The sequence below is a fragment of the Orycteropus afer genome, unplaced genomic scaffold, assembly GCF_000298275.1.
Source record: "Orycteropus afer afer isolate SDZICR_OR568_19922 unplaced genomic scaffold, OryAfe1.0 scaffold00694, whole genome shotgun sequence".
NCBI lineage: Eukaryota > Metazoa > Chordata > Mammalia > Tubulidentata > Orycteropodidae > Orycteropus > Orycteropus afer.
Window position 1 is genome coordinate 161,843 of NW_006922281.1, and position 20,116 is coordinate 181,958.

The following is a 20,116-nucleotide window of genomic DNA, read 5'->3' on the forward strand; positions in this document are numbered from 1 at the left end:
GCGCAGGGTAGAAAACCCCACTTCTACCACCTGCGCAAAGAGTTGATGGTGATCCTGAGATGAGCGCATTCGGGAATCTGAAATTCCTTTACTTCTGTCGGAACCAGAAGGCACGAGGGGAAGATTCGTGCTGAATGGAGGCTGAATAGCTGGCCTTTATTCTTAGGGCAGTGGTTGCCGGGGAGTGAAAAGCAAAGGGGTGTGATCTGGGTTAGAATCTGACATGAATCCCACTGGCTTCTGTGTGAAGAAGTGATGGGGCCAGGCGAAGGTGGAGACAGCAGTAAGGAAGTGACTGCAGTATGAAAGCAGTGATGACAGGCTGGACTTGGGTGATGGCGGAGGATGTGGGAGCAGCAGTCGGATTCTGACTATCTTCTAAAGGGAAACCCAGTGGGGTTTCCTGATGAGTCTGAGGATCGGGAGAGTGAGAAAAAGACAAGGGGTTCAGGATGACTCCAAGGATTGTGGGATGAGAGCTGGAGGGATGGAACTCATGGAGATGAGGAAGAAGAAAGAGGAGTAGCCTTCAAGGCAGGGAAGGAGTTGGGTTTGGACGTGTGTCTTAAATGCCTATAAACATCTAAGTGGTTAGATGACAAAGGCAGTTGGACACAGATCTAAAGTTCTGGCAGGGTCCGGGCTGAAGGTACCCAAGGGGTGGAGGGCTGGCCATCTGGACCAGGGTATGGACTGGAAACAAGATTTAGAAGGGTCTTAAGATCTTAGTAATATATGGGCTCGGAGGGGACGGCAAGAGCGAGTTTGGAGGGCTGGGCAGAAGGGATGGGTCCAAGAGTGAAGAGGACATGTGATCTGAAGAAGATCTAGCAGGTGGTTGAGAGTGGAGAGAGCTGAACCCAGAGGGGAGATTTGTTGGGACTGAGACTGGGGAGTAGTGACCACAGAGTGTTGAATGGAGGGGTTCTTCTCAGATTTGGTGTCATGTGGCCTTAGCACGCCTTGTGGACACTCCCGGTGGTGTAAGGGAAAACTCAGCCAAGCGAGCAGAGCAGCCCAAAGGCAGAGAGGTCCTGCGAGGGTGGTGAATGGGGGTCAGTAATGAAGGCGTCTGGAAACAGGCTTGGGCAGAGGGAGGGGAACTTGACAGAATTGCTGGGTGTGACCGAATTTTGGGAGTCAGAAGTGCAGCAAGGGCCTGTCAGTTTCGTCGACAGCGTGTAAAAAATCAGAGGCCCCAAGAAAAAAAACTTCACTAAAAATTGCAGGGCTGAGGGGGAAAACTGGTTGGACGTGGTTGGGACGTTGTTTTGATGGGAGAACTGAGGGCTGCCTCCCAGCCACGGGCTCCGTGAGCGAGTTCAGTAATCCTGGTTGCCTATACCATCCACACAGTCCCTCTGGCAGCAATACGCGGAGATCTGGGCGCGACCACTTTAAGAAGAAGCTAAGTCCCGTCCCTGGCGGTCTGTCTGAAGACAACTTGTCCCAAGGCCTCTCGCGGTGCAGCTTGGTCGTTGCCATAGGAAACGAGAAGGGCCTGCCGGATCTTAAGCAAAAACTGCATTACCCAGAAGACTTTGTAGGTCGGCGGCGGGCGCTGAGCCAATGATAGCCCTAGAAAGGGCGTGTGTTGTGTGGTACGTCGGCGGGGGCGGGGCTTCCGACGTAGCCATTGTTGACGTTCATTTTGCTCTTGACCGGTCGTTGCACAGCGCCCTTGGGATCCCGGGCCCCTTCCAGACGCCTCCTAGTAATTGAGCCGAGAGTGACAGTAAGGAGGATGAGACCCACGTCCGCGCTCTTAATCGATCCCTGACCCCCGGTAACGAGATTGTCCTTTGGGGCCGCATCGCTCCAGCGTCTCCGCATGTCCCCGCGATCAGCAGCGTTTGGGGCCTCATTTTACACGGCGCATTCTGAGGCACAGCGCAAGGCAGTCAGCCCGTGGTCACCTTCCCGGACAAGGACGGGGTGGGGACGGCTAAGCCAGCAGTATCCACCCTGGTCCCTGTACCTCCTACAGCTTTAGATGGCGGCGGCAACAGCAGTGACGGGCCCGGCTCAGGTGAGTGGAGGGTGCCCCAGACCCCTACTCGGACCTCCACCCACGTGGACTCGGAGTGCCCATATAGTGGAGGGTTTTGTCCCAGCTCTCTTCTCCCCCTCCCACTTTGCTGCCCTGTCCTTGCTACTGGGGACAGAGATTACTCCAGGCCCACAACCCCTATCCCCGTTGGAAGTTGAGTGGAAGAGTCGCATGTCTGGAATCCAATGGGAGGAGCTGTGGAAACACATGGACCAGGATGTGCAGTGCATCAAGCTGAGCTAGGAGCTGGAGGTTTCCATTAAGTCTGGTGGAGACAGAGCAGAAAGCAGGAGTCAGTCCTGGAATGGCAGCTTGAGGAGCTGAGCCTCTGTTCTGAGGTGGGAACCATGGAAGGTTTGGAGCAGACAGGGGAGGTGATCTGACTCAGGTATTAGCAGGCTTCCTCTGGCTTCAGTGTTGGGGATTTGGCAGATGAAGAAGGGAGGCTGACAAGGATGCTACTACAGTAGGCCAGGTGAGTAGTGACAGTGGCTGGCCAAAGTGGTAGAATGCAGAGCTGGTAGTAGTGGCAGGGCTCTGGATTTGTTCAACTGATTTTATGATGTGGAGGCCAAGAGAGTTATTTCAGGGATGACCTCATGGTTTTTGGCTTCAGCAACTAGGTAGAAGTGCCATGGACTGAGATGGGAGGTCAGTGGGTGGACCTGGTTTTAGAGACGTTCAGGAGGCAGGTTTTGACCCTGTTGACTCGGAGAAGTCCCAGGGATCTCTGAGTAGAGGTATTCGGGAGCTGGACACACAAGTCTTGAGTTCTGCAGAAGGGTTTGCTGGCAGCCAGCCTATGGACTGAGATGAAGCTAAAGTCTGGATTTAGAAGGGGGCATCGTTATGTCACAGCAACAGATGCCCTGTGGGGGTGGCCTGGGACTGACTGGCTGGCCTAGGCCCAGGGCACATTTGTGAGTGTCATAAAATCAGATGAAAAGAAGCAATCACAAGGGAAGGTGTATTGGGGAGGAGGAGGGTCCAGCAGGTAGCTAAGGCTCTCTGGGGTGAGGCCTGACATCAGTGATATGGAGATACTGGAGGTAAGGTGACAGTGGTGTTGGGTTGTGCTTATTCACCACCTACTGGTTCACAATGGACCCAAACATACCAACAGTCATGACGATGGTGCAGTAACAGGCACCACTTCATTCTCTTATACGTAATGTTGCCAAGACTCAGAGCCAACTAACAACACTGACTCACTGTCCTTTCTCAGCAGGACTCTGTAGGTCTAGTGGTTTCAGTCAGGCTGGTGGAAGATAGGATCAGCTGGGAGTCCCAAGCCTGGGGTGGAAGATGACAGGGCTTGGCTTTGCAAGTGCATCAGAAAGAGAGAGGAATGCAGAAGCTGATGAGGGGACAGCACGTGGAAAGGCAGAGAGGCCTGGGGGGTATCACAGATGTGTGTGTGGTTCTGCGTGGCTGAGGGTTGAGACTAAGCATAGGGCCAGCTAGGGAAACTGTGAAGGGCTGGGCACTGTTTCTGGCAGGTGGGGCTTTTGGAGGTTTGGGGCAGGACTAGGGCAGGATGGGATCCTGGATACCCTTACCAAGCCTCCAAGCTCTGGACACGATTTGCAGAATGGCACATGAGGCGGCCCTGGAAATGCCCATGTGTGGCCATGGGCAAGGGTGTGTGGAGATACACAGTCTGAAGAGTGATGTGCATGGAGAGAGGGAGTTTGGTTGTGTCTTGGGAGCACAATCTGGGGGTGGCCAGGGAATTAACTGGCAGGAGGGGTGGGGGCCTACATGCCAAGCCAAGAGCTTGTATGGTGTCTGTCTGCCCACCAGCCTTTTGCTGCTGACAGACAGACACAGGGATCATTGGAGAAAAGAACAGCACCAATGACCCTGGAGCTTGGGGAGGAGGGTGAGCTGGAGTGTGTTTGGGGGGGGGGCGGTCAGTGGTCTGGGGTCATGGAGGAGGAGACATTCCCTTCAGAGAGGTGGTGGGATGCTGGGTTCTGGGCCAAGGGCTTGCGTGGGTTCATTTGTGCACTGTTTTTGTCCATTTTGCTGCTGCCCTTTGGTCCAGTCACTTAGCTGTCCCCATCACGGCAGGGTCGGGTGACCTTTGAGGACGTAGCTGTGTACTTCTCCTGGAAGGAGTGGGGGCTCCTTGATGAGGCTCAGAGGCACCTGTACCGAGATGTGATGCTGGAGAACTTTTCACTTGTGGCCTCACTGGGTAAGGCCCTCACACCCACCTTAGTCTTCTGTCCTAGGCTCTGCCCTTCCTGTTTTGCCCAGGGGACACTCTTCCCCCATCCCATAGCCAGAACACAGGTCTTATGTCCTTCCAAGTCGCTGTGTGTGTGTGCAGGGCTGGGTTGCATGCACAACCTACCCCTCTTCGTGAGACGCTCAACACACCCTGTCTCAAGCCTTGTGAGAAGGGTTCAGGGGTCAGGAGTCTCAGTCAGGCTGCCTGAGTCTGTCCAGATTGATGGCACCTCTGTGACCAGGTGCTGCCCCCTTTTTCAGTCAGATGTTTCTGGGAGCCTGGCTGCTAGGAACTGTAGGCACCAACATGGTCACTGTCAGCACCACTGCACTTTTCCTGAGAGATGTTCCTCAGAGGCTTATTTTGTAATAGGGAGTTTTCTTCCTGGTTGCAAAGATGGCATGAGCTCCCTTTGGTCTGGCACAGGGTGGGTTGCCCTGAACGAGGGCTGGATATTCACCTATCCTGTCTTTCCCTCAGGACTTGCATCTTCCAAGTCCTGTGTGATTGCCCAGCTGGAGCGTGACAAAGAGCCCTGGATGCCTGATAGGGTGGACGTGTCTCTAGCCACAACAAGAGTGGCCCAGAGGGGGCCTGGCCCTGGTGAGTGGGAGCAGGAGAGAAGGTGACATCAGGTATCATACCTATGCTGTGTCTGTGTCTACTTGTATTTTGTTGCTGGGCCAGCAGCCACATCTTACTCCCGGTGTTTCTGTCCCTTTTGGGACACTCTACCTTCTTTCCATTTCTATTCTGACTTCCAGCCCCTGGATGGCTCTCCCTCCCTGGCCTCTATTTCTCACCCTTTCCTCCTTCCTGTGCTCCTTTTGCAGGGCTTCCCCACACTGGCCCTAACTCATTGTGTTATGAGATGCACACTTTATGCATCAGTTACCAAGCTGTGACTGGAATTTTCCTGGGCTTGTATACATGACTCTTGAGTCCCTTTTCCTGACAGACTTCTTGGAACATGCCTGTGTCTGCTCTTTCTGAAAATGGAATAGTTAGAGACCCAGCCTCTCCTCTCAGCCTGAACCCCTGTGTTCTCAAACCTGGTGAAGGCTCCCTCATTCTGTGGCTTGCCTGGGCTCAGCCCTTCATCATCCTGACTTGATCCCACCAACTCATTCCAGAGTTTGTCAGACACATGTTTGTGAAGGGGTGCCCCTCTCTCAACAGAATCTACATACACCTCACCAGCATTTCTCTGCTTTTAGGTTGTGGGCATGGAGAAGAGGCCCCACCTGAGCATGGTGTTTCTACAGGAGTGTTCAAGTTTGGGACCCCTGAGAAAGGGTCTTGCCCCCAGAAGACCAGAATCTGTAACAGTTGTGACCCAGTCTTGAAAGACATTTGGTACCTGGCTGAGCACCAGGGAACACACCCCAGGCAGCAAACATACACATGTGAAACATGTGGGCGAGGCTTCCAGATCACTGCACACCTTCACCAGCACCAGAAGGAGCACAGTGGAGAGCAACCCTTCAGATGGCACAGGGATAGGTCCTTATCTATGAAGAGCTTCAGTGTCCCCTTGTCAGAGAAGCCCTTCCCATGCAGGGAATTTGGTCAGAATGTCCAGGACAGCCATGACCTCCTCCAGAACCAAGCCACCCACAGTGAGGGGAAGCCGTCCAGGAGCACTGAATATGAGGAGGTCTTCCCAAACAGCTCTAGTCTTGGGCAGGAGCAGGGAGACCACCCTGGACAGAAGCACTTCAAATGCGGCAACTGCGGGAAGGTCTTCTTAAAGGCCTTTGCTCTCCTTGACCACCTGATAACTCACTGTGAAGAGCGACCCTGTAGGTGCCTGACAGGTAGAAATGCCTTCGAGGAGAAATCAGCCCTTACTATTCCCCAAAAGTCTAATGCTGGAGAAACATCCCGTGTGTGTAAGGAATGTGGAAAGGCCTACAGTCACCTGTCTCTACTGAGGATGCATGAGAAAGCTCACACTGGAAAAACACATTATAAGTGCAGTGAATGTGGGAAAGCCTTCACCCGTAAGCACTCACTTAGTCAGCACCAGAGAATTCACACTGGAGAAAGACCTTATGAATGCAGCCAGTGTGGCAAAGCCTTCACTCGCAACTTCCATGTTGTTCGGCACCAGAAAGTTCACAACACAGAAAGGCCTTACGAGTGCAGACAGTGCCGCAGAGTCTTTAGTTGTATCTCCAGCTTTGTTCAGCACCAGAAAATACACACTGGAGAGAGGCTTTACGAGTGCAGTGAGTGTGGAAAAGCTTTCATTAACAGCTCCCATCTTGCTCGGCACCAGAAAGTTCACAACACAGAAAGGCCTTATGAGTGCAGTGAATGTGGGAAAGTCTTCCGCCAAACCTCCAAACTTGTTTTGCATCAAAGGATTCATACTGGAGAAAGACCTTACAAGTGTAACCAATGTGGGAAGGCCTTCAGCTGTCCCTCCAACCTCGTTCCACACCAGCGAATACATACTGGAGAAAAACCTTATGAATGTTCAGAATGTGGGAAGGCCTTCAGTCAAAGCTCTGCCCTTATTCAGCACCAGAAAGTTCACACCAGAGAAAGGCCTTACGAATGCAGTGAATGTGGGAAAGCCTTTAGCTATAGCTCTAACCTTGCTAAGCACCGGAAAGTTCACACTGGAAAAAGGCCTTATGAATGTGGCCAGTGTGGGAAGGCTTTTAGTGAAAGTTCTATCCTCAGTCAGCACCAGAGAGTTCACACCAGAGAAAGGCCTTATGAGTGCAACAAATGCGGTAAAGCTTTCCGCTACAGCTCTAACCTTTCTAAGCACCAAAAAGTTCACACTGGAAAAAATTCTTACGAGTACAGTGAACATGGGAAAGGCTTTCAGCCTCATTCAGTACCAGAAAGATCACACCAGACAAGGGCCATAGCAGTGCAGTGAATGTGGGAAAGCTGTGGCTTTCTCTTAGTTCAGCACAAAAGAACTCACTCCTGAGAAAAGTTCTATGAGAGGATCCTCTGTGAAGATGCCATCACCCAAAAATGGAAACCTGTACATCCCAAAACCTCACTGGAGAAATTGTCCTTGAGTGCCAGGTAGGTGAGAAGCTTTCAGGAGCAACGGTATACTTCCTAACCTGCCCAGGTCCTTTATCAGATATGTCACTGCCAGTGCCTATGGCAGATGCCATGTCACCCTACCAGCTGGCAGGTCTTCAGTGTATGTTTTTCTCTCACAGTACTCAGGGAAGGCAGACCTCTGTGCTTGCTCACTGGTTCTGGAGGAAACCATGAGTAATATGAGCCATCTGCAGTGATTTTATTTCTCAACTTTCCTCTGTCTCAGTGATATTGCCCTGACCTGGTTCTGTCCATGAAAATCTGAATTGGAGTCCTCTGATGACTCCCAGAGGATTCCCCTCTTCACGGGCATCGTTGAGTGTATACATGATACCAGCAGTGGGTACGTCAGGCCACCAAATCACCTAGCCTTGGAACTGCCTGCCTTACACTGCTCCACAGTTTGTGATAATAAAAGCCTTATTGTATAAGCAATCTTTAATCCCAGGGACTCCATCCATTGTGCGTAGGGAGGGGTTAAGAATCGGGCTCTGCCAGTGTGAAGTGGGTAAAGGGAGTGGGGGTGTGCAGTTCATGTGCCTCATAGGAGACAGCAGGATGATGGGGAACAGCTTTCAGCCTTGTTGTTGTTGTTGTTATGTGCCGTTGAGTCAAACCCGACTCATAGCGACCCCTCCTTGGGTTTCCGAGGCAGTATCACTACGGAAGTAGGATTGCCCAACCTTCCTTCCGAGGAGTGGCTGGTGGGTTTGAACCGCCAGCCGTCTGGTTAGCAGGCAAGTGTCTTAGCCACTATGCTACCAGAGCTCCCTAGTTTAACCTAACTTCTTTGCAGCCCAAAGCCTCCTTGGGAAAGACTGAAGTTCTCTGTAGGCCAATCTTGTGTCCCGAATGCCAGGACTCAGAGCTTACCCCAAGAATTGAGTATTTGGTGTGGCAGTCTCCGATAGTTCCTGCAGCAGTAGGAGTTGAGTCCCTTGTCCCCAGGGAATTCTGGGAGTCCTTAGCAGTGTTGTGTGGTAGCTGTCTCCTGGGATTTGCCCCTGAAGTTGAGAATCCATAGGCAGGCATCACTGCCTATAAGATCTACAGAGGCCAAGTCAGAATTGTCAATATAGAAATACTGGGCTTGAAGTCACAGGGAGTGAGGGGGCTGTGGCATACAAGAGGAGTTATGTCTAGTAGCGTGCTTGAGCAAGGTTATACTCCCCACAAGAGTCACTTGTGTTCAATTCCACATCCAGTGACATCACACTGCATCCCTCCTGGTTGGCACTGGAGCAGTATAGCTGCCTATGTGGTTGAGGCATGTCCCTCTAGTTTCCCACAGTCTCTCTCTGTCCTTATTACCTCATATCCAGTATTTCTTTATTCATCTTAGGTACTTGCCTGGCCACTGTAGGTCTCACATTTGGGGACACCTGACTCTTGGGTCATGACTCTGACTTGACCCCAGAAGACAGTTTCTCCTCAGCACTTATGGGGAGCTTTATACATCCTCTAGCAATAATTTGCTTCCAGGCAACTTGACAGTCTTAGACTAATAGAACCCTTCCTCAAAATGAGTGGAGTCCATGGCTCACAGTTTTTAGGCCACATAGTTTAACAAGAGACCGTGTAGCAGCATAAGTGGAAGAGAGTCATGCCCTGATGCCCAGAGTTCACTTTGAGTCAGACAAACTAGAGAGACCCTCAAATACCATCACCCTTCAATCCACCCTACATGATAAAATGATTCCAAAAGATATAGTAAGGTTTAAAAGAAGACAAGGAACCCTGGTAGTGCAGCAGTTAAACACATGGTTGCTAACCAAAAAGTCACTGGCTCAAATCCACCAACCACTCCATGGGAATGGATGCCCAACCCGGCAATCTGCATCCATAAAGATTACAACCTTGGAAACCCTCTGGGGCAATTTTACTCAGTCCTACAGGGTCACTATGAATCATAATTAACTTGAAGGCAAAGGGTTTGGTTTTTGACAGGTATCAGTCCAAAGCGGTTTGAGGATTGACTGATTGAGAGTATATGAGGCAGAAAAATAGGCATGTTCTAATCCTCAGGCCTTGAGGATATGTTACATGGCAAAAGGGCTTTGCAGATGGGATTAAGTTACGGAACTTGAGAGGGAGGGATTGTTCTGGATCATTGAGGTGGCCCCACTGTAATCACAGGGGTCCATAAAGCAGAAGGGGGAGGCAGGAAAGGAGATCAGGTTGATGTGAAGTGAGAGCTCGACCTACCGCTGGCTCCGAAGACGGAGGAAGGAGCCTATGAATGGGCAGCTTATAGAGACTGGGGAGGGCAAGGAACAGACTCCCTTAGAGTCTCTAGAAAGGAGCACATCCCTTGATTTTAGCCCAGTGAAACTCATGTCAAACTTCTAACCTACAGAACTGAAAGATAATAAATTCATGTTGTAAACCACCGAGTTTGTGGTAATTTGTTACAGCAGCCATGAAAAACTAATACATAAGGCTCATCAAATCCATCACAGGTGTGATATGCAAACTTGGCAGTATCTATGATGAAGAAACCTCCAGAATTCATCATCAGACTCCCACTCAGGATCCCTTCCCTATCCATAGCCCCTTGGGTTATGCCCATCATGTCCATCCTAACCTGGACATTGGAAAGAGGAAGCCAAGGGACTGCAGTGCTTGAGTGCTCTCAAGGGCATGAAAGCACCATGATTTGAACATCCCAACAGGTGGATTGAAGACAGTTCTGTGACAGGCCTGGTAACTTCCCAGGTCTCTCACCCAGTCAGAAAATACAACAAAGTCCCTGGAAGCTTTCCCACATACATGACACTCAGGCTGTTTCCTCAGTGAAGGTGTTCTGGTCCCTGAGATGCCATGTGGCCAACAACCAAAATCCAAACTCACTGCCATCAAGTCAACTCTGACTCCCAGCGACCCCCATCGGGTTCCCAAGGCTATTAATCTTTATGGGAGTAGACTGCCTCATTTTCCTCCCACGGAGCAGCTGGTAGGTTTGAACTGCCGAACTTCTGGTTAGCAGCCAAATGCTTTACCCACTATGCCACCAGAGTTCCTTTACATCTGGCTGTCTCAGAAATGCTCCTCTCTAGGGCTGCTCTCAAATGTCAGTCTTTTTATACTGACAAGGTCATAGCAGCTGTCACAGGTACGTCTGGATCACATGCCTTTCTCTGATGTGAATCGTGGTGTCAGACAAATGTGCAGCACTGACTACCTCTTGGCTGAAGGTTCCCACATTTGCAGTACTCCTTAGCAGTTTTGAACACTCGTGTTGGCTGGTGTCAGAACCAGCTGTAGGCTTTCCTGCATCTGCTGTGCTTCTGCCAGTGTGAATTGTCTGCTGCCTGTCAGCAGTGACAAGGGTCTAAGAGTCTACCCTATAGGCAAGCTATTTAGTCTGATGAGTGAATATTGGAGCTAGAATTAGAACCATCAGTACAGGTGCAGGAGCCATGCTCTTACCACTGTATCAACTCTAGTCCTTGACTCATATGGTCGTAGGGAGGATCAAATGAATTAAGTGTTTACACCCAGAACTGGTACTCAGAAAGCAATAAATATTCACTGCTGTTATTTCATTAACGTCCTGGCCATTACTTTGACTGATGAATATGAATTTTCCCAGGTAACAAGATGGGGAAGGGAACAAGCCCAATACTGAGTAGTGTGTGAACAGAGCCCTGGAGGCAGTCAGCTTGGGTCTTTTAAGAACAGAGACATCCTTTGTGGCAGAGGGGGTCTAAGTGGGCTCGTGAAATCGGGGTGAAGTGTGGAGGGCCTTCCCAACCCTGTTTCAGGTTGGGATTTCAGCAGAGGGAAGCAAGAAGCAAAGGACAGCACACTCTATCCCCATAGGCAGGCCAGATGGCAAATCACTGACAGCAGAGTCAGCCCCACTCTGGAAGGCGCTGTGGTCTTGTGTCCACCGTTCACCTAACTCTTAGATGATAATCTTAAAAAAATTCTGAGTACTTAACAAATTTTCACAGGGGCATCAAAACCGACTGCAACCTTGGGTTGGAGCGGGAGTTCCAAGGGGGTCCTGGGTGTAGTGAAAGCCTGAGGAGGGTTGGAAGGGCCAGGTCTCAAGTGCAGTGGGCAGTCAGCAGACTGGGAGTTAAATCTAAATAGACCGGGGACTAGGGTGGTCAGAATGCCCGAGACACAACGTCTCCAGGAACAAACTAGTTTCTGGCTGGGGTCAGGCTTGGTGTCCAGGCATCCAGGGAGGGCATAGTGCCAGTGGTATCATACCCAGCTGAATTTTTTGGTAGAAATTGACAAGCTGATCCTAAAATGTGTATTGACAAGCCACAAACTGGAAGAAAATACAGCATGTCTGTCATTGACATTTCCCTCAGCATAATGTCCTCCAAGTTCATCCATATTATGTGGTGTTTTGTAGATTCTACATTATTCATTAGTGTTGCATAGTATTCCATTGTGTAATACAGCATGTGTCTGATAAAGAATTTGAACCCCAAATATATAAATGATTTGTACAACTCAATTTAAATGGGCAAAACATGAATAGAGATTTCATCAAAGAAGATACACAGAGGTTAATAAGCACATGAAAAGATGCCCAACATCATTTGATTCATTAGGAAAATGAAAATTAAAACCCAAGAGAAATGAAAACATGTTCACATGAAGATTTATCAGTGAATCTTGAGAGCATAACCATAACAGCCAAAAACCAACCGGGAACCATCCAAAAACTCATCAAATGGTGATGGACAAACAAAATGTGGTACTCACTCCTCACTGTCTGTGGATTCTGAACTTGTGGATTCACTGCTCACTAAGATTTGCAACTCCAAAACCAATTCTCATGCTGCCCTGGTGGTGATTCCTGGACATAGCGTAAGAACACACACACATTCAGGAAAAGAAAGCAGCTTCATTCTCCTTGTTGAAAAAAAGGGGAGCCACTTCCCCTTCCCTCTTTTAAAGCATTTACTTTAGGGAACTTGGAAGCTCTTTCTCCGCTGCTTTGAAGTATATGTGAATCTTTTTAAAGTCAGAAAGCCTCTGGCCAATTTTAAAACCTGGAGGGTTTCATCAGGGACCTGGAATGTAAGCAATCAAGGAAGACACACTCCTCCCGCCAGCTTCCTGGGGAAGACAAAAGCCTAACTCCCAGTGCCCAACCTGGTAATACGGAATTTTACTTTTTCCCTTTGGATAAAGACAATTAGCACACATGGCTGTTTCGGGGTGAATGCAGGATGAAGGATACATGACAAGATGTGCTCTTACTTGAAGAGGAGTTCTTTATTATGACAACATGTGAAATGAGTTGCATCTGCTTGGCAACACAAAGGAGAAATTCCTTTCTGTCTCTGCAAACTCGTGAGCGGATTGGATTGCCTGTGATGCACCTCACATTCTGGTTTAATGCTTACTAATAGAATATTCTTCTGCTTTAGTGAAGAGTCTGTGTGGGTTGGCAGGAGCTTTTGTTTGAATTAAGCTTCCCCAGCAATGAAAAATTTGAGTCGCCTGATGTCCATGTTCCCAGCTGAAGCTGACCAAGGTGACACTCTGCCTTTATTTTTTAATTCGGGCGAAAGTTTTACTAAGCAAATTGGTTTTCCATTCAACAATTCATACACATTTTGCTTTGTGACACTGATTGCAATCCCACAGTGTTAACAGCACTCTTCCTACTCCCTCCCTGTGTTTACTATTTCCCTTCATCCTTCTGTCCTATTCCTTCCTGCCTTCTGAGCTTTATCTGTGGGCAAATACTGCCCTTTTGATTTCTCCTGTGGTTGACTGTTCTAAGGAGTACATACCTCCCTCATGTTATCATTCACCTTATGGGCTTATAATTTAGCTGAAAATTGAGCCAAAATGGTGAGTTCAATTTCAAGCTTGAAGGGTGTCTAAGGGTCATAGTCTCAGAAATTCATCAGTCTCTACCAGACCACTAAGCCTGGTCTTTTTGATTCTGAGTTTTGTTCCACATTTTTCTCCTACTCTATCCAGGAGACACTCTGCCTTCTAGTCTGAGCTCTCATACTATAAACAAGTGGCCTTTTGGCATTCTACTTGGTACCATGTTTTTTACATTTTTGTGCTTTTTGTTAGGGATCTCACTGGTGAAAAGTGGCCCCCAAGCAGAGTGCTGAACTGCTGTCTAGAGTTCTAAGTGTGAAGGGGCTGTGGTGTGCCTTGAAGAAAGTGTGTCAGAGAAGTGCGGTTGCCCATGAATTCAATGTTAATGAACCAACAATACAGACTGAAAAAGAGGTCTTTAAACAGAAACCCAGATGAAACAAAGTTACCTATTAATCAGCTGACAAGAATGTTATGAACCTATGCCTGTATTTCCTCTAAGTAGTGGTCCGGTGTTTCCTAACTCACTACTGACAGCAATTTTATCAAATGTAACTACCATGAATGATGAGAGTTAACTGTGTATCCATACAACGGGATACCATTCAGCAATGAAAAGAAGCAAAGTACTGATACAACATGCATGAAACTTAAAAACATTGTGCTATGTGATAGATCCGACTTGATGGCAAACAACAACAACAACAACATGTGATAGAAGCTAGTCACAAAAGACCACAGATTGTACAATCCCACTGACGTGAAATGTCCAGAAAAGACAAATCTAGAGAGACAGAAAGTAGGTTACTGGTTGCCTAAGAAGAAGTTTCAGCTGCAAACAAGTCCAGTGTGATGCAGTCAATTACTTGGATAGCTCTGCTAGACATGGTCTTTGTGGCACCCACCAGGTGACTGGGTGCAACTATACAAATGTAAGGTGCTTGTGGCCCACCAAGGGGATTGGATAGCTTGTTAGTAATGTAAGGTATATGGATGGCACCCTTGTGGGGGTGGGTCCATGGAAATAAGGTATATGGAACCCTAGTATGGGAACTGGTCAGTTCTATCATTTCACTAGGCTTGAAATGAGCTCTCCCAGAGGAGGAAAATGGGGCCCTCACTACTATCAAGAAAGAGAAGTGCGTCCTTGGACCCAAGAGCCCTGTTCAGGTGGCAGAGAGATGGTGGCAGCAGCAGCAGCAGAACCAAGAGACCAGCATGAAACAGAGTGGCAGACTTGCAGGTCTATGGAGTGACAGAGCTGAGTGGCTTTGAGCAGAAAGCTTGTTGGCAGAATGGGGTCCATCTATCAGCAGAGCTCAAAGAGCTTTATAACACTCGCCCTAGCCAAAGAGGCCAGGCCAAGAGGCCAAGGACTATAGGAAGGCATGTCTGTGGACACAGCATGAGAGACTGTCCTAATCAAAGAATTTTATCCTGAATGTGTTCCTGAACCTGAATTTAAACCTGTAACTTCCATAATAAATCCCATAATTGTGAGTGTTGCCTGTGAGTCTGTATGGCCATTGCAATGAATTTTTGAATGCAGCAGAGAAGTAGTCAGTGCCATGGGAAGGATGGCTGATGTCAGAATTGATAAAGGCTGGAGGGTGGCAGCATGTCTAGCCTCACAGGAATAAACCTTGGGCTGCTGAGCAATTCTCTTTCCCTCTCATGAGGCTGGAAGAGCTTAGAGGATGATGACCTCGTGCCCTTTTTGCACTCAGATAAATTTGGGAGGGCAGTGGAACTGTGATGGGGTGACGACTGCACAACTCTGTAACACTACTGAAAATCATTAAATTGTACACTTAGAGTGGGTGTAAATTATACCTCAATAAAACTTAAAAAAAAGGAAAGGACTGAGCTTTCTCTTCTCACAGTCCCGGAGTTCCTGACCACAGATGGGAGCCAAAAGTACCCAGCCGACTGGAAGACGGCAGGAATGCACAGAGCTGTGGGAGACACGGGGGTCTATAGCCCTCTAGATGTTGCACGCCCTCATCCTGCACAGACCCACTCAACAAAGGAGCTTGCAGGCTCCCCCACATCCTATTTCTCACATCCAGTCTTTCCTTACCCACTTAGGATACTCACCAGATCCTTGTAGGAATACTAGTAGGTGACATGCTATCAGGGTACCTCCAGAGGATTTAACTTCTGACCATGTTCAAGAGAACAACATTGCTGGGGGTAGACAGCCCCTGGACCAGAGGCAACGTGGCTTCCAGACACGATAGGGTCTTAGGCCAACTAGTCCCTTCCCCAGGTGAGGTCCACGCTGGAAGATTCAGAACACAGAGTCTTTCACCTTTCCCGGGGGGAATAAGGTAGAAATACAAAGTGGGCCACCACTGGACCAAGACAGGCTCCATGCTTTGTTACTGTGCCCTCTGAGTCAGGTGCTGTTGGGGCCCCTGATGGCCAGTCTCCCTGAAAACGTCCGCGCTCGGTTCTGAACTCACTCCAGCGGGTAATCACGCCTCCAACATCAGAGATAAGTCAACTGCCTATGTATGCATTATCACACCGTTGAAAGCCGTTTTAGGTGAAGCCTTTGTACACGGAGATCCCTCTGCCGGTAACATCCTCCACATCTCATCATACTGGATTCTGAAATGGCGCCTGTATACGCCCCACAATTCTGAACACCGAGACCCCAGGCAGGCGCTGCTCAGTCGGGGCCTCAGGAGCTGAGGTTCAGAGCCTAGTCGGTTAGGGCCCGAGGCGCCCTTCCTTTCCAAGTGGTAACCCGACCGGCTCACGTATCAAGGCCACAGCCCCGCCGCCATTGGCTGGGTAACTTCAGAATGGCCTTGTTTTCTGAATCTCCGTTTCCTGCTTGTAAAGTAGACGCAACGCCAAGGGTTACAACTCCAGAGCACCTGAAGGGCACGGATGGACTTTTGAGGGGACCCCAGCGACACTCCCGCGCTGTGAGCCCGGAAAGCGCTACAGGGCCATCTCCCCACACACACTGTTCCAGAACGCGTCCGGAGAACCTCCTGAGACGCCAGCCTGGCCCGGCCTGAGCCGGCGACCCAGTCTCTCCACAGTTTGTAGACAGAACAGCGAGCTGCTAAAATAATGGTCAGAGAAGGACGCACCGAAGTCCCACCCCCGCCGGCGTGGCCCGGGCGGAAAACCTCTCCTGCTCTCATTGGCCAATGCCAATGTCTACACGCGGCGAGGGGCCTTTCGGGTAATGTAGTTCGCTTCTCCTCCACCGTTTCTCGCCCGTCGCGATCACCTTGGCAACCACCAAGCAGCACCTCAAAGGGCTGGAGGAAATACTGTCACAATCAAGACTCGGACCAGGGGCGTTTCAGCGAGGACAGCAGCGCGTGGGGTGGGACTTCCGCCGTCGTCCTGGCCGTCCTTATTTTGCGGTTTGTGAGGGAGCCCTCACACGGCCACGGGAACCGACCCTCCGGCCAGGGCCGCCTTCCCGGGGGCTGCAAGGACGGAAGAGAAGGGAACGGGGCACAAGGCCAGGCCCCTCACCGTGCCTGTGTAGGCTCAGCGATTCCCGGCGAACGGCTGCGCCTCCGTGAGCCTCGGTTTCCCGGCTGCAGAAAAGGTGCCGCGAATCTCCCGGCCTCCGTACCCGCTCTCAGTCACCGTAGCCTTCCTGGTTCTGGGCGCATTGTACGCCGGGAAAGCTCAAGTCGGGAGTGCGGGAGTCGGCCCGCGCCACCTACCCAGTGAGGAGAGGGCTTTCTGTTGGGCCTGCTTTGCGGGTCTGGGTCTTCCCCGCCCTCAGCGGCCCGCCCGGTCCAGAGGTTCCGATGGGGCTGGCAGCATCGCTGATGGACCCCGCACAGGTGAGTGGAGGGTGCCCCAAGCCCTCGCCTGCTGGATCCCGTCGCCCTCGTGATCCTGAAGCCCCAAGACAGGGGATGATGGTGCCCTGCGTCTCCTTGACCGCCCATATCCCGTGATTCTGGGCCTTGAGAGCGTTTAGAATCTGGGCCAGGCGTTACACGGAGCGGTCCTCATTTATGGAATCCTATGGGATTAGGCCTGGAAGGGTGTCCAGGGTATAGGGACATGTGCAAAGTCCCTGGAGGTGAGGAACAGGTGGGAGTGTTCCGGGGACCGCGTGTCCGTTATATTTGGTGGAAACACAGAGCAGGGGGCAGGCTGAGGAGCTGGTCCTCAGGTTTGATGCCATGAAGCTTTGCCTTTGTCGGATGTGCTATGTGCACAGTGCCACATGGGGATATACAGAGATGCCTGTGGCATGGTCATGTTATCGGACCAAACGCGGGGTCCCTGCCCTGTGCACAGTCAGGCCAAAACAGTTTGCCCACCGAGGAGAGAAAATTATTTATTGCAAAGCAGCAGTGCAAGGAGTTAGGAATAGTTAGTACCCAGATCTTAACTCCCTCATCTAAACAGTTTTTTGTAGGTTTCAGGAGAGGGAGTTGTGCATATTCACAAAAGGTTGAGGAATTTGAGGTGTGAACATGAAATAGGAGTCACTAGTTTCTTATCAGCTGATAGGGGCTTGGGTAGAGGGGAGAGGGTCAGCAATTAACTTTTGTTTCCTTAAGTCCTTGGGCCAGAGTTCATTTATAAGTTGTTCCTAAAACATTTCTATTGTCCCTGGCCAGAGTTAATTTACAAGTTATTTCTAAAATACTTTTAGCAAGTCCATCATCTGCAGGAAGGAATTTTTTCCATTCAATTCTTTAAGGAACTCATTTGCCTGGGTTGGGAAAATGGTTGGGGGTAATCCAATTTACTTATTCCCCTGGGATCTTATCTAATTATCTGTCTTAACCAGGGTGGGGGAAATAATTGGGGGTAATCCAGTCTACTATCTATTCCCATCCAGGTGCCAGGTTGGGGGAAATAGCACTGGTTTCAGTCAGTGAGGAGAGCTTTCAGTCAGTGAGGAGAGCCTTACTGGGGATGTAAGTGAGGATGATATATTCCAAAGAGTGACAGGTACAAGGTGGGAGTGTGTGGACTAATAGGCCCAGGAGCCTGGTACTTCTGCCTTAGGACAGAAGGATAAGCCCAAGTGTTCTTGTGTTTGGGAGGTATTATTTGGGGACACAAGGGAAATTGGCCAGCAGGAGCAGGTGGGATGCTGTGTCCATCTGGCTACCTGCCTATTGTTTCTCTGGCTTTGGTTGGCCTGGATGCAGTGAGTGACCAGTAGGACTATGAAGAGAGAAGGACACTACCATTGATGCCAAGGCCTGTTATCTTTTCTGAGGTGGGAATGTGGGGAGGAGAAAGAGCTTTGAGTAAGTGTGGGGCGCACAGAGTGAGGGGCATGAGAAGAGGAACTGACCAAGGTAGACGTGGCAAGACCTGAGTGTCACTGGTCAAGGGCCCAAATGTATTGATTTGACTTCTTGGGTTTGTTTTTTAGCCTACCTATTGTCTCCCTGGTTCAGCTGTTCCATCGTTGCCAAGCCCAGTGACCTTTGAGGATGTGGCTGTGTACTTCACCCGGGAGGAGTGGGAGCTCCTTGATGCAGCCCAGAGGCACCTGTACTGTGAGGTGATGCTAGAGAACTTTAAGCTCATGACCTCCCTGGGTAAGTCTCTTATACTCTACCCCATCATGGTGACAATCCTCTGCCCTAGCTTTTTGCCCATGGAATGTGTGTGCATCCCAAAGTAGGACCACAGATGCTGCTGCCTAGGTGCTGTGGGTGCCAGGGCTGGACCACATGAATAGTCCTAATGGCTGTTGTCCAAAGACCTTGTGAGCAAAGGTAAGGAATCAGGTACCTCCAGTCTGCCTAACAGATCCCACCAAGCTAGATCACCTGAATTGACCTGTGTGGCTCTGTGTAGGGCCACGGCCCCTCCCTGCTAAGGTTCTTCCCCTTTCTCCATGAAACACTTTTTTTTTTTTATATTTGAATTGTGATTTAGGTGAAAGTTTACAGAGCAAATTCACTTTCCATAGAGCAGTTCACACACACATTGTCTCATGACATTGACTACAATTAACCACCACCACCCCACCCCGTAACAGCTCCCCTCCCACTTCCTCCCAATAGTTACTTCTTCCTTGAGTCCATCCCTCCATGCACTCCTGCCTCCTGAGCTGTCTCCCTATGCATAAACAGCCTTTCTTTCTCCCATGATTGTTCTCTCCAAGGAGTGTATCTACCTCAGGTACATGTTTGTTCTGGTTACCTAGTGTTGCTCTGACAAGACTATACCACAAATGGTATGGCCTTAACAAACAGGAATTTATTCTTACAATTTGGAGGCTTTAAGTCCCAGTTCAAAGTACCAGGCTCTAGGAGCTGGGATCCAGCTCTGACTCCTGCTCCTGGCCCACTGGAGTTAGAGGCATTTCTTCACTCAGACAGCTGCTGGCTACTGAGACTGAGAAACCCCAAGGTTGACAAGTAAAAAGGCACAGTCCCGATGTTACCAAACCACATAGCAGGCTATTAACTTAAGTCCATTGTAAGTCCCAAGGTCAATGACATGGTTATATGCAGGGTCCATGCGTGCCATAGGCTAGAGACCATTCCCGAAGCTTCTCCTTATAAAAAGGAAGCACACCACATCCCAAAGGCAGCTACTCATCTGCTTGTGTTAGATCCCACCATGGAGTTGATTGCCAGTCTCATGGGGAATAATTACCACCAGCTGCCCAGCCACTCAACCAGGCTCAGCCAAGTTGACACACAAACATAACTACCACAATGTTCAGCTCTTACGCCTGTCTTTTCTTTGGCCAGAAGCCACAGGTGTGGGTTCAATTACAGACCTGAACGGCAGCTAGGGACCATAGTCTCAGTGGTTCCACCAGGCTCTATCAAACCAGCAAACCTGGTCCCCTTTTTTTTTTTTGTTTATGAATTGTGTTATCATTCTCGTTGTTGCTGTTGTTTTAGTATATGCTGAGTATTTGTGCTTGTCCTCTTTACTATTGTGATGTGAAGGTTTATAATTTTTCTTTG

The 20,116-nt window shown here is 49.7% G+C and overlaps 2 protein-coding genes across 2 annotated transcripts in view; both read left to right on the top strand.

Moving 5' to 3' along the window:
• The first annotated feature begins 1,993 nt into the window (after window positions 1–1,993).
• Window positions 1,994–7,182, top strand: LOC103211095 (zinc finger protein 154-like). The gene is made up of 5 exons (XM_042783137.1): window positions 1,994–2,029; window positions 4,124–4,250; window positions 4,767–4,889; window positions 6,104–6,402; window positions 6,484–7,182. Exons 1-5 carry the CDS (start codon window positions 1,994–1,996, stop codon window positions 7,180–7,182), a joined length of 1,284 nt encoding a protein of 427 aa, XP_042639071.1.
• A 101-nt stretch (window positions 7,183–7,283) lies between these two features.
• ZNF132 (zinc finger protein 132) overlaps window positions 7,284–20,116 on the top strand; it is a 20,734-nt gene continuing 7,901 nt past the window's right edge. The window contains exons 1-4 of the mRNA XM_042783138.1: window positions 7,284–7,337; window positions 16,690–16,820; window positions 16,936–16,996; window positions 18,559–18,727. Coding sequence (XP_042639072.1) covers window positions 7,284–7,337; window positions 16,690–16,820; window positions 16,936–16,996; window positions 18,559–18,727 — 415 coding nt within the window. The remainder of the gene's footprint in view (window positions 7,338–16,689; window positions 16,821–16,935; window positions 16,997–18,558; window positions 18,728–20,116) is intronic.